This window comes from Dasypus novemcinctus, chromosome 2, assembly GCF_030445035.2.
Source record: "Dasypus novemcinctus isolate mDasNov1 chromosome 2, mDasNov1.1.hap2, whole genome shotgun sequence".
NCBI classification, from domain to species: domain Eukaryota; kingdom Metazoa; phylum Chordata; class Mammalia; order Cingulata; family Dasypodidae; genus Dasypus; species Dasypus novemcinctus.
Genome location: NC_080674.1, coordinates 77,624,210 through 77,637,781, shown reverse-complemented (window position 1 = coordinate 77,637,781; position 13,572 = coordinate 77,624,210). Strand labels below are relative to the sequence as shown.

General features: G+C 38.3%; 1 protein-coding gene across 3 annotated transcripts in view; it reads right to left on the bottom strand.

The window, feature by feature from the left end:
* IQGAP2 (IQ motif containing GTPase activating protein 2) overlaps positions 1-13,572 on the bottom strand; it is a 301,443-nt gene that overhangs the window by 58,081 nt on the left and 229,790 nt on the right. For 2 of the 3 annotated variants that reach the window (XM_058275083.2, XM_058275085.2), the window contains 3 exons: positions 11,027-11,194; positions 7,659-7,801; positions 3,487-3,657 (listed from right to left, as the gene is read on the bottom strand). In XM_058275083.2, coding sequence (XP_058131066.1) covers positions 3,487-3,657; positions 7,659-7,801; positions 11,027-11,194 — 482 coding nt within the window. The remainder of the gene's footprint in view (positions 1-3,486; positions 3,658-7,658; positions 7,802-11,026; positions 11,195-13,572) is intronic. The other variant, XM_058275088.2, reaches the window with a different exon arrangement.

The following is a 13,572-nucleotide window of genomic DNA, read 5'->3' as shown; positions in this document are numbered from 1 at the left end:
TGGCTCTAAGCTTGAGGGATGCCTTGGGCAGCAGTCTGATTCATTTTGGAAAAAAAATTTTTTTTAAAGATTTATTTATTTCTCCTCCCCCCCACCCCCCGCCCCAGTTGTCTGTTCTCTGTATCTATTTGCTGTGTGTTCTTTTTTGTCCGCTTCTGTTGTTGTCAGTGGCATGGGAATCTGTGCCTCTTTTTGTTGCATCATCTTGCTGTGTCAGTTCTCTGTGTGTGCGGCCCCATCCCTGGGCAGGCTGCACTTTCTTTTGCGCTGGGCAGCTCTCCTTACGGGGCACACTCCTTGCGTGTGGGGCTCCCCTACGCCGGGACACCCCTGCGTGGCACGGCACTCCTTGCGTGCATCAGCACTGCGTGCAGGCCAGTTCCACACGGGTCAAGAAGGCCCGGGGCTTGAACCGCGGACCTCCCATGTGGTAGACGGACGCCCTAACCACTGGGCCAAGCCCGCTTCCCTCATTTTGGAAAATTGTCACCTTATCCACTGCCCCAAGTAGTGGACAAAAAAAAGTATAGATGGGGGTGGGAGTCAGAGAAACTACAAAGGGATATAGCCTTTATGGAGTGTAGTACCCATAAACTTGAACAATACCAAATTTTAAATTATTTATCCTTTTACCTAATAGTTCTAATTTTCGATATATCGAGCCTAGGGAAATACAAGCACCTTTGTAGAAAACCACACATAAGGATTTTTTTGTTATGGTATTGTTTGTAATAACAAAAATCTGCATAGAGAAGAATTTTGTAATTAGGGGAATCGTCAGACAAACTGATTATACTCATACTGCGGGATGTTACATAGCAGTTAAAAAAGAATGAGCTGGGAACGGGTGTAGCTCAGTGGTTGAGTGTCTGCTTTCCATGTATGAGGTCCTGGTTCAATCCCTGGAAACCTCTAAATATATATATATATATATATACACACACACATATAAATATTTTAAAAATGAGTAGAACCAAATATATGCATTATGAAAATGTTCCATATCTTGAGAAATAGGGAGATGTCCAAGATATATTGCAAAAAGAAAAAGGAAATTGTAGGTGAGTGTATGTAAAATACCACATTAACAGAAAAAGAAAAACACAAAATAATAGTACATATTTCTATGCAAACAATCAGTACCTCATTGCCTACAAGATGATCTACTAGAATATACAGCAAACACAGAGAAAGGGGATAATGTAAAATGTACCTATGTCTATCCCTATTTTCACCCAGCTACTCTCCAAAGGAAACAACTACTACCTTTGTGTTCTCTAGCCCTTGAAATTGCGTAACACATGAACAGACGTGCTCCTATTGTTGGGCACAAAATACTAACTTGCATAAATATGTATGTATGCATAAGTTTATGCATCCTCTATTTTTGATAAAATGGGATCGAATATTATGCCAAGGTGTGCTCTTTTCTCTAAATTATATATAGCAAGAAAATAATTTCAAATAGAGAAACAAATCCCCTCCCTTCTTTTTGAATGAGTGCATGGTGTTTTGCAATATAGATTCACCGTGACCTAATTTTCCTGGTGATGGACATTTAGGTTGTCACCATTTTTGGGGTAGTAAATGACCTTGTACATACATTATTCTATATTTTGTGGGAATGTTTCCATCAAGATAATTCCAAGAAAGGGAATTAGGATATCTTAAGAATTGATAGGCACGACTACATTGTCCTTCATAAGATAGAGACCTCCTCTCCAAGGGTCTCACTGATAATTAAAAAAGAAATAAGGAGGGAATTTATTCTCTAGTGCTCTAGTATCTGGCTTAGCAAATTCCTCCATTTGCTGACCTGACCAATTTTCCCCGCCTATTTTCAAGTGTTTAGCCTTACAGATGAACTTTAGAATTGGGTAGGAAGCTTGAGTTGTTTTATGGAGGGGAACTCTTCAGATTTCAGGGTGCTCTCCCAATTCATGGTAAACTGGCCATTTCACCGAGAAGTGAGATTAGCAACGATGCCTTCTGTTTGCTGTGGTCCTTTGGCTTTGTGGGTCAGCGTGTTTCCACTGACCACCTGCTCATCCCTGGTCTACATCTATGAGGGAGGCAGGGGAACATGCCTTTAGATTTCCTGCCCTCCTAGTTAGAAAACTGTGAGGACAGGGGAAAAAAGATACAGCAGAGGTGACTTCATAGTTCAACATCCTCTTCTGCAGGTGGAGGAAAAAGGGTCCAAATGATTGTTCCCATCCTTTTCCCAGCCCTCTCATCATTTCAGCCCTGGGCCCTAATATCAAAGAGGAATTATACTGATGAGCTTTAGACTTCCTTCCATTGCAACCTTACTCTGTGCTCAGACTAGAGAGAGTGTTGCTGGTCCAGGCTGTGTCACAGTAGCTGACACTCTGAATTTTGTGTAAACTTAGAGCCTTAGAATCAGTGTAGATGACATTTTCTTCATTTCTAAGCTTCAGATCACTTTTTGTGGGTTTTGCCAACCAATTGTTTTTAAGAAGGAAAAAAACTAAAAAAAACTTATTAGCTTGTCTTGAAAAATGCTATATGTGACAGATCTAGGAAAGAAATTTCATTAATAATTTAACCGTTTCTGCCTTGTTAGCCTCTAAGCTCTGAGTAAATTCAAAAGTTTGAGCACCTACCATATGTAATACACAAGAATAGAAAAGTTCCTAAAACTCATTTTCTACCCCAAATGATATGACACTTCAGTGGCAGAAGAAGACGCGTACGTACATCAATAATCACAAAAGAAAAGCTCTTCAACCTAAAAACTTGCAATTGAGGACATTTCATGGTTCTTGGCCGAAGCAAAAAAGAAACCAAACTGCTGTCAAATCAGTAATTATCACTTCGGACTAACAAACATTAAGGACACACATGTGGCCTTTCAGAAGCCAGTGTGCTGGTAGGAAGAGACAGCTGAGGAAATACAGAGGAAAAACATTTAATCTGGCAAAGTTCCTTTCCTGCCAACCAGAAGGACTGGACAAGTCATATAGGATTAAGAAGAACTTATACCAAAAGGTTTGGAAATCAGGATTTCTCCTGCAGGCCTAAATAAAGAATGGTAATGTAAGAGAGAAGATTCTCTTGAAGATGCTAAACCTGCTTTATTTCACTAGCTCCTCTCTTCTTTCAGGGTAGAAATTCAGATGCCACTCAACATCCGATAACCTACAAAAAACTAAACCATAAAGGTAGTAAGGAGACACATGGGGATCCAACTTTTCAGGGCAACAGGGCTAACTGATTTGAGGTATCTCTTAGGCTCTGTTTGTGGGGTTGCACTCCTAAATCATTTCCAGAAGACCATGGGTCATTAAACAGCAAGATTCTTCCCATCTCAAAGTCATAATGAAGGAGATTAGGGAGCAGTGATAAAGTAAAAATCTGTGGTCAGATTCTCCCATCAGAATGCCAATAGTCAATTGGCTCCCTCTATCAAATTCAACATTTTCAGGGGATATGGCTGTGACTAGTGGTAGGTGACTCACATACCTGTATCTTGACCACATTCTGTTCTTGTTCATGCAAAAATGATTTTCTAGTTTCAAACTCTTCCTTAAGTTGGGCTCCTGAACTTGTGGCTTGAAACCGAAGCATCGTATCTTCTGAAGCAGTCCACATCTTCTCACGGATGTAACTTTTTGTAGTTTCCTTAATAATATCCTGGCAAGAGATATTTCTTATGGTTATACTTCACACATATCAGATGAAAGGAGCATATAGAATTGCTTCTGGGAATTTTATCTTTAGAAAATGTTACAGAGCTAGCTCTTTCTGGCTTGGCTTAAAAATGGATTTTCCCAGAGCTAAGGAATGAACTGACAGCTTCTTTCTAGCAACAATCATTGATTTTGGAATCTTCTGAAGTTTGTGCCGAGGTGAATTAGGAATGTGGTTGAATGATCTCAGAATCTGGTCAGAGATGAACGGATGATGCTCACAAGGTCTGAGCTCCATGGAGTGTGCAAGGGACAAGGATGATTACTGGAAGAGTATGCATGACCTCCTTCCCTCCCTTGGGCTACCAAGGAGAAGACTGCATATGCCCATGTAATCCTCAGCCTTCCCTCTTCTCTTCCCCATCCAGGCCAGAGCAGACAGACCTCAAGTGAGATAAGAAGACTCAAAATGATGTTCTGGGGGGAAATAAAATTGAGGCAAAGTGGGCAGAGGTAGAAGAAAGGCAAGAGACCTATGGTTGGCAGATGGGAAATCTAGAGGAGAGTGAAGAAAGGCAGAGGAGGATTGTGAGAAGTCCTTCTGTGGGTTATGATTTGGGTTTATTTTTGCATTCTCTGAGAGATGAGAACAAAGACCAGACTCACTTGTATGGCTAATGCCTCTTAGCCAGTGCAATTGGGGCCAATGGTTGGCTGGTTAATTAAAAAATTAATTAAAAGTGAAGTCAAGATGCACACATACCTTTAAGAGAAGACAAATACATGTTCGAGAAAATCAGTAATTTCTGGTTCTTTTTTTTTAGTTGTTCTTTGTTTTTTGCTTTTCACAGTGCAAATCCCCTATTTTAAAAATAATCCTAATAAACTAATGCCTGACATAACAAAGTTATGTCTAGGGCATCTTTGGCTGCCACGTGAGTGATTTCTGGCTCTGAATTTTAACCCTTTGATGCTTTCAAAGACAAAGTCTTTGCCCTCTTTATTCATCTGGGCTGGAAGTCAGGCTTCTGATTTATAATAAGAACCACACTCCAAAGCCTCACAGGTCCAGGAGGCTCTGCCGACTCCATACCCATTCTTCCTGCAGGTCAGAAGAGCAGTAATTTTAGTCTTCCAGCTCTTCAACTGACCTTATGAGTTGGATCATAGAATTTCATTGGAACTCAGGCTTTCTAGTCTGAAAATATTCCTTATTTCCATCTTCTTACAGCTGGATCACTCGTTTCTTGGATTTATTACAGAACTTAGGAACAGATCAGAAGAGGAAGAACTGTGAGGCACAGCACCTGAAATTTGAGCCTCCGTTCTTGTTTTGTGAGAAGAGGTAAAAGGAAGGCAGGGTTCACTGTATACCTATTATGTCATTTAATGTGTCTGTCATATAATCCTTATCAGGCAACGGATAGGAATTCCTTGCTTTTCTTTAAAATTTTTTTTTCCTTGAGGCACTCTGCTTATGAAGCGCATCTAAAATATTTTCCACCAAAAAAAAAAAAAAAAAAGTTGGATCATGTGTTTTGATCATGGCATGTGATTTTTTCATATAACCCATAATATCATTTTTCAACAAATCAGCCTCTATAATCCAAAGCAACAAGGTCATTTTCCTGTAAACTTTAGGAGTTCTGAATTTCTGAAGTTAGTTAATAAACTATGTTCTTATCTTCTTGCTATTCAAAAATTTTGGTAGCATTGTCAGCCTCGGGTCATATTTTTCTCTGAGTTTAATAAATACTGTTCTGGTGATTCTGTTCACAATATTAATACACTGCAAAATCTTTGATGTTCTTGACTCATCTGATTCTGTAAGATCTATATTTGTGTTCCATTTCTTTCTTCAAAATATAATTCATTATTATCCATATCCTCCCTTTGCACATACTACATTGACTGGATCCACCGCTATTTTCCCAAGTCCGAGTCAATTTTAGTGAACACTCCTTTAAGAGTATTTCCCTCTGGAAAGCATTACTCATTTTTAAAAGGGTCTCCATATCTGTGTTAGAATAAATCTGTCTTGAGCCACCATCTTGTGCTATCAATAGCAGAGAATAGCATAGTTCCTGGAGGCTGTGTCAAAACAAAGCCAAAAGTGAGAGAGTGGGATACTAGCTCAGAAAATGGGAGCATTGAGTGTAGGGATAAGCCTACAATGAATTCTGTGACTTAGTACAAGATGTTTCAGCCACTCTCTGCTTCAGTGGCCCCAGCTAAAAAGTGGAGGTGACACTATTTGTTCTATCCCCACTCAGAGGATTATGTAAGGACCAAATTGATCTGAAAATGCTTTGGAAAGAGAAACCCTATACAAACAAAGAGTACTTGGCTATGCTTACAAATTTCATAAGAACGTATTTGCAGTGGTAAACATTCTTTGGGTATTTGTGGGCAAACCAGTTAAGGAAGATTCCTTTTTGCTATAAGTTGTTTCAGACATCTTGTTACAAGGGTTAAGTCCAACTTCACATTCTTTGACTTCACTCCCACAAACCTCACACAACAGAGAAGAACTTCTTTACTATGAAAGGTCACAAAGGTGGCCTTTTGGGCAATATCTAACTTGCCACCTATTTACCGCTAAGTGCTAATTTGTTCTAGGAAAGCTCTACCAAGCATCTAGTTTCTTGATTCATGTTATAATAAATATACAGATCTAACAAAGACATGACCATAGACAGAGCGATCAATCTATTGTCAATCTTCCCATCCAATTCCTTTAAGTAAGGAGGTAGAACTAAAAAATTAATGAAATTAAATGACCGGCATTGAGACTGAAAACTGCTATTTGTCCTTACTTTTTCTTATTGCTTTGCTCTTAAGCCATCTATTATCTCTTTCTCTGTAAATACTCAGTCCTGGACTCTTGAATATAGAAAAACATATGAAAACTGTTGAACGGCCCTGAGATTTAGGCCATTCTTGTAAGTAATGAGAAAATGAATTTGAACAGAGATTTTAACATGTACCCTTCTAAATGGGTTTCCTCTTGATGTTTTTAATATATTAAATGCCCAAATAGCTAGTAATGCAGCTGTAAGCATACTAATAGCTAGTAATGCAGCTTGTATATGTTACTGAAATATTATTTCTTTGCTTCTAATAAGAGGCTCAGATAGGTACTATTTTATAAGGTCTTTGGTTTAAAAAAGGGATAGTGGGAGGGATAATTTCTTTTTGATAAGTAAAATCTGGTAGATAAGTTTTCAAACATGGGTCAAGGATTAGTTAATAGGGATCTTTGATAGTTAAATAAAAATTCTGATTCACTGCATCATGTTTAACTCTCGGTTATTTGTACAGTATATATGGGCACATGGCTGTTTTAAGAAATCAGTTACTCAAAAACCATGTACAAAATACACTGAATTGTTAGCACTTACATTTGGATATGGATATATCCAGAGCTCTGAAAATAACGTTAGTTTAAAAAACTAACATACTAGGATGACTATCTTATTAGAAGCTTACCCTTCCTGTTCTTTGCCTAACTCTGTCCTCTGCTCCTGAAGCCATCTTGGAGATGGGTGGGATCAGGTGTGGCAGAGAAGCCCTTTCCAACACTTTGTAGAAAAAAATAACCTTTTGGTTTGAAAGGTATTGTGTTAAGTCGAAAGCTGGGCATGGGGCTACAGGACATTTTGAATACTGACAGTCAAGGATATTATCACTACTTGTGCTTAATTGAGGAAAACCTGAAGATTGACTTCTTAGGACAATCTACCACCTAAAATTGATTCACTGCATCATGTTTAACTCTCGGTTATTTGTACAGTATATATGGGCACATGGCCCCCAATATGGGGAAAATTCTAAAAGGATAGCAACCATGCAGCCACATCCAACTGCAATTCATGAAGATTTTCCTCCATATCCAGCCGTCAAATAAATCAATTACTTCTTCTCATCACTTCTGTGAGTCAAAAATAGACAAACAATCACACTTATCTTTATACAGTACAGTTTTCTTTCAAATGCACTTCCTACCTCAATTTCTTTTCCCTGGAGCCATGATTCTTTAAGTGTGCAAAATTCAGGTTTGTTCCAGGAACTCTCATTTGAATCCGTGTTGTAATAGTACTCGTATTTTTCCTGCAGGGTGAGTTTGAGCCATGGACCTTCATCAGACACTGAATAAAAAAGTATGTTAAATTCTGCGAAGGAACACTGAACACTTAAACATTAGTTCTATCAATTTGTAAAATAACCAAATGGATATGTTTTTCACAAAGCATTCAGATGGTCTAAATTAGAGTCATTAGACATGATTCACTAAAATGGAACGAACTCTATGTAGTCAACAGGAGCGCCCTGCTAAGCCAAAGAAAAGGAGAGACAGATGTCTAAGGCTAGCTCTGGATCCCAAATTTTTCATGAGGATGACTGGAGTTAAAAATAGCCAAAGAGAAGGAAAAGGAAACAAGGAATAAATGCTCCAAGTAGATGTGAACAGCAATACAAGTAGACAGAGAGGACCAATGAGCAAGAGTCTTTTTGCTTAGGAAATCTTCCAGCAACTGCGCTAAAAGCTTTTCCATAAGGACTGACCAAATAGGACAGTGACCCACATTTAAGGAGGGCCAATGGGATGCATTAAACCAAAGCATAAGCATAAGTGACTCATCCTCGGAGATGATTTTTTATGAAGTACAGAATTACATATAGACAACACAAAGATTGTTAAGCAGAGAAAAGAAAATGCCCAATCCCTCAGACTCACCTTGCTCTATACAACCCCCTAAAGTAAGAAAAAAATGTTGAAAAAGATCTCATTTGTTTTGTGTGTGCGTGTGTGTGTGTGTTAGAGGGAAGGGACAGGGGAAGAGCTGGAAAATCTATGGTGGTTACCATTTAAATTGTTTCAAGAAAAATGTCTTCTCTTCATGAATCCAAGGACTACACTTTATATTTAGACATCTGTTTATTTTGTTGTGTAGCCATGGCTCCTGTTCTAGACCAGGGAGCTAAAAACAACATCAAAAACAAAAATAAAAAGTTCTGACTTAGGTCAAGTGAAGACAACTGCTGCCAAATGAGACGTGATTTCATTGCCTTTACAGATAAATCAAGGTTCAAGTGAATTTCCTCATGAGAATATTTAAATGGAATGACATACCTAGCAGAGATAACTTTAAGGCTCTGATTCTTTACTCGGTTTTAAGTGCCTTTCAGCTGTTCTATTTGTCAATGCCCAGAAGGAGAGATCTCTCTCTCTTCAAATGAGCAGTCAGGTGTTGGGCTGTTGAAAAATGTTGGTCTACTAGAAAACATATTGGATAGTCAAGTTAGGATGTCCACAAATAATCATGACATATTAAATTACCAATGGTTGTCAGATTCATAAAAGATTTTAGAAAAAGAATCACTCCTCTTAAGGCGACTCTCTCAGCGGGAAGGGAAAGGCAAGCAAAGACGGTGAAAATGTGCATCCCCTCTTATTTGTTTAAGAACTGAAAAATGAAAAGGATTTAGTTAAAAGCCAACCACACTGGCATTAGAAAGCTTTACTTGGGTTGGGGTGTCAGTGGCCAATATGAAAGGAGAATTCGTACCACTCCTACATATGGTTTGAATTTATAGTAAGACAAGAGGCTGTGGGGAGTAGGTTTCCAGCACAGGGGCCAAATATTTTTACTAAGAAGTATAGCTAGTTACTTAGGGAAAAAACTGAACACAGGCCTTTGGGGGTACTGTAAAAGAGAGATTCTGGTTAGTTAAGAGGTAGTAAGCATCTTTACAGATGCTTTCAAGAGAAAATTACACCTATGCTTAAGAACTAAGCTGAGCTATAAGGTTGAGTGATTGTTGGGGATTGAATCATAATCCACCCCCCCCCCCACACCAAAGGCATGTTCAGGTCCCCAATCTGGGTCCTGTGGGTGTAAACCCATTTAAAAATAAGACCTTTGAAGATGCAATTAGTTGAGGTGTGCCCAAACTGAATGAGGATGGGACTTAATCCAGTAAGGCAGAAGTCCTTATGAGCAAAGGAAATTGAATACAGAGAAAGTCATGGGGAGTGGCCAGAAGCTGGGAGTCAGTGGAACCCAGAAGAGAAAGATGATGCTGCCAGACATACTGCCATGTAATGGAAAAGCTAACAAACTCTAAAGATTGCCAGCCAGCCAGAAGACACTGACCCTGGGAAGAAGGAGACCTTTTGGACTCTGAAACCATGAGCCAATAAATTCCTGATGTTAAGTCAACCCATTGTATGGTATTTGTTTAGCAAGTCAAGACACTAAAACAGTGATTCAAGGTAAAGTGGACACTTCACCTTGGGAAAGAACAGACATCTTAGAACCAGAGGTGAAGAGATAAAATCAAATCACTCTGTGCACTTGTAGAAGTGTGTAGTTCTTTCTGGAGGTGAAAGTCAAAGTTTAATTGCTTGGAATCTTCTTTTCTTTCTGGAATAGGAGTTAGCAAGTTTTTTTCTGTAAAGGGCATTTAGAATATATAAATATATTCTAAGATGGGCTGGAGGGTAATACCTGCTGGTGAGATAATAGGCTCAGATATTATTCAGTGCTTGCTATCCGCCAGGTATTTTTGTTAGGAATGGGGAAATATGGGAGTAGCTAGGAGATGAATAAGTCTGCCTTAAGATGGCATAAATAAGGATAAATAAAGAAAGATAACAATGTAATGTGGATGGAAAAAAAGAAGAGTGAATCTTGGGAAACTCCGCGGTTTCTGAATTGGATAATAGGGATATTTTGACTCTATTCACCAAAACATGACATGTGAATAGGAGTAGGCAAGTTTGGAGAAAGATTGTAAACTGAATTTTGGCCAAGAAGGATTGGAAAATCATGATGGGACATCTAAGCACTGAATCTCTGCATGAAGACAGTGATGCTATTCATTCTCTATGAAGGATAAGGAAGGGACCAAGGTTGGCTGAACAATATAGTAACTCTCAATGAAGTGACGTGAAAGCAATGAAGAGATGCTCCAGAGTGAATCGCCGGCAGCTGGGAAGAAAGCATTGCCTTGATGTGGACATTTTCCCAGACTCTAATTGTAAGTAAATAAATTTTCATTGTGTAAGCTGAACCATTTCATGGTATTTCTTTCAGCAGCCTAGGAAACTAAAACCACCACCTATATAAGGAAGAGTCTCCTCATACACTTTCTCAATTCTATGATGTCATCCCTGTGTGGCCACTGAGTTAATCACAGCTTTTGGGGGATGGGGGTGGGAAAAAAAAATCTTAAAAATTTACTTTGCCATAGATAAATTTCAGAACCATTAATTTGAAAGCTATTCTTGTCTTAAAGAAAACACAATATCACAGAAATTATCATATTCAAAATTATATTTAGTTTGTGCTAAGGAAGAAAAAGCTTACCACTTCCAGATTTGTGTTCTTTTGCTTTCATAAGGGCATCACGGTACCTGTCAGCACATTCAGGGAGTATGTCATTTGCATTTAAATTGGAAGACGACAAGACAGATAAAATATCACTTGAGTTTTCTTTTTCCAAATACTGATTAACATCAATGACCAGAGTAATCCCTGGGTAATGAAAATAATGTTTCTGTTAGTGGTTTCTTTCTACTTTCCCTAACAGCATGTAAAGATATAATTTGACTTTTTAGAGATGCTTTGGTATTAAACCATTTTACCCTTGAAGAGCATGTACCACACATGCCTAAGCCAGTCACCAATCAGTTTAGGTTGTAAGAATAAGATCCCGCTGGAGCAGGGTTTATTAAAAACTGCATTATTTCCTGGTTCCTCTTGTGTGGTATCAAGACACTAGGTCTGGCTTTACGACAGTCATCAATGAGGTGAGGTGAACACATTTCAACAGCAGCCATGCAGCCCTGGCCTAGGTTGTTGGTCAATATTTGAGAACCAGCATTGTGAAAACAGACACTTATTTATTTAAGAATATCCCGTGGATATCCTGACAGTCTCTGGGACAGTGCTAGAATACTTCTGGCATTGTCGTAAGCAACCTAAACAAATATTCCAGGAAGGCACATCTAGTGGATATGTGCAATAGAGTCCAGAATCTTAATTCTGGAACCAATTTTATCCCATTTTGAATTTTGGTCTCTCCCAATAAATAAAATCAGTTCGAACTCTTGGTTGCCTAAAGAAAGTTAACTTTGTGGATCTTTTTAACCAGTTTCACATAAGAATGCTCTGGCTCAATCAATGAAACTATTGCTTTCACAACCCATGAAATCTGTACATGCACAGAGTTAGAAACGCAGAACAATAAAGAAACCAAGTTAAAATATTTTAATGATGAAAAGATATCCTGATGAAAAGAGGGAAGAGGTAGATTTTCTTTTTTCACCCACATTAAACCTTCCATACATTGTTGTCATCAAATTATATTCACATGTGTATATAATAGTATGAGGGCTGAATGTGTAAGAAAAATAGAATTCTATTAATGGACTGGAATCAAAGTCATGGAAATGTAGAGGACAGAAAGATGAAAGGGGAATTTCCACAGCGAAGTCCAATTGTTTCTGAACAACTGTTTCTGAACAGTCTAACAGTTCTGTTCTTATGTTGAGAGAAGTTAAGAGGAAACATCCCCTTTTCCTCTTCTCCAGGAAAGCTTTCACAGCATGGGAAAATGGGGTATTGGCATTTGAGAAGTTTGTAACTTGAAAGCAGCAGGAATAAGTAAATAACAAAGAATTCTCATGTGAATTATATTTGATAGCTTTGCCTAACCCAGTGAAGTGCAATTCCTCTTAAAAGGGGGTATTAATTAAGGCACAAATTTCTTGTTCATTATAATATTCTTCATCTTTGAGTATCAATGTGTAAGAAGCTGGTCCTCAGGTTAACTTTCCAGATAACTGAAGCTTAAACTCCTTTCTATACCAACCCTTATTTTAATAGAACCATTTTCCAAGAAATTTTAAAACATGCCTTGGAGAACACCCAAACAGAATACTCTCTAGCCTGCTTGTTTTTTTTTATTCACAGTCCCTGGTATACAGTAGTTGCTTAATGTTTGCTTAGAGGTACCAGAAGAGCCCTGTATACCATTAAAATCATACTGTGCTATATAATACAGTGAGTGATACTTTCAAGGGCTTGGAGGTATCTGGGTGAGGACTATGGAAGTGTTTGGGCTTATTTGCTCCTGTACCAAATAGTGTCCAACTCTTAAGCTTTTTAGCTTTCCCCCTCTTCCTTCACCATCAGCTGCCACTTCTTGCTGTCACTGTGCCTGCCGAGGGCAACCCAAACACTCTACCTCCTTGTAAACTGTGGCTTCAGATGTGCTCTGAGTTGGGAAGAGAGAACCAAGCATATTAGAGTTATGCCTAAGAAACAAATAAATAGGCTCAAGGTGTCTGCAGAGTCCCTAAAGTAGGCTGGTTTTGAGATGTCTATCTGACCGTTTTGTTTTATCTGTGAGTTTGTGGTTAAATTCCAGAGCGTTGAGGATGACAGAAAAGTGATCTCCAGAAAGTCAGGTATGTTTATACTACGGAACAAATTAAGAAACCTCTCATAAATCTCTGAAGAAGCCCAAAAATGTTAGCTTTTATTTTAAGCCATATGGAAGGGTTTTAAATGTGCCTATGTGCAATGCAAAAGCATATATATATATATATATATATTAGAGAAAACCTCTTGTTTTTACAGTCAATAGAACCATGAATGTCAATGTGAAAAGCAGAATCAATAGTTGCAGGCCAAATGTACAAAGAATCCATAAGAAAAGGAATAAAATAACTTCCTAAATTGGTTTGCTCTTTAAGAGAAAAACCATAACCATTTTGGGTTACTTGAGTGTCTACTATAATGTAATTTCTTAGTACTCCTAGCTGCCTTCATGCTATATTTAAATCTCTTATGCACATGTTTCAATTTTAATTATTTTTCTTAAGAACAAGACTTCTCTGAAGGAAAAA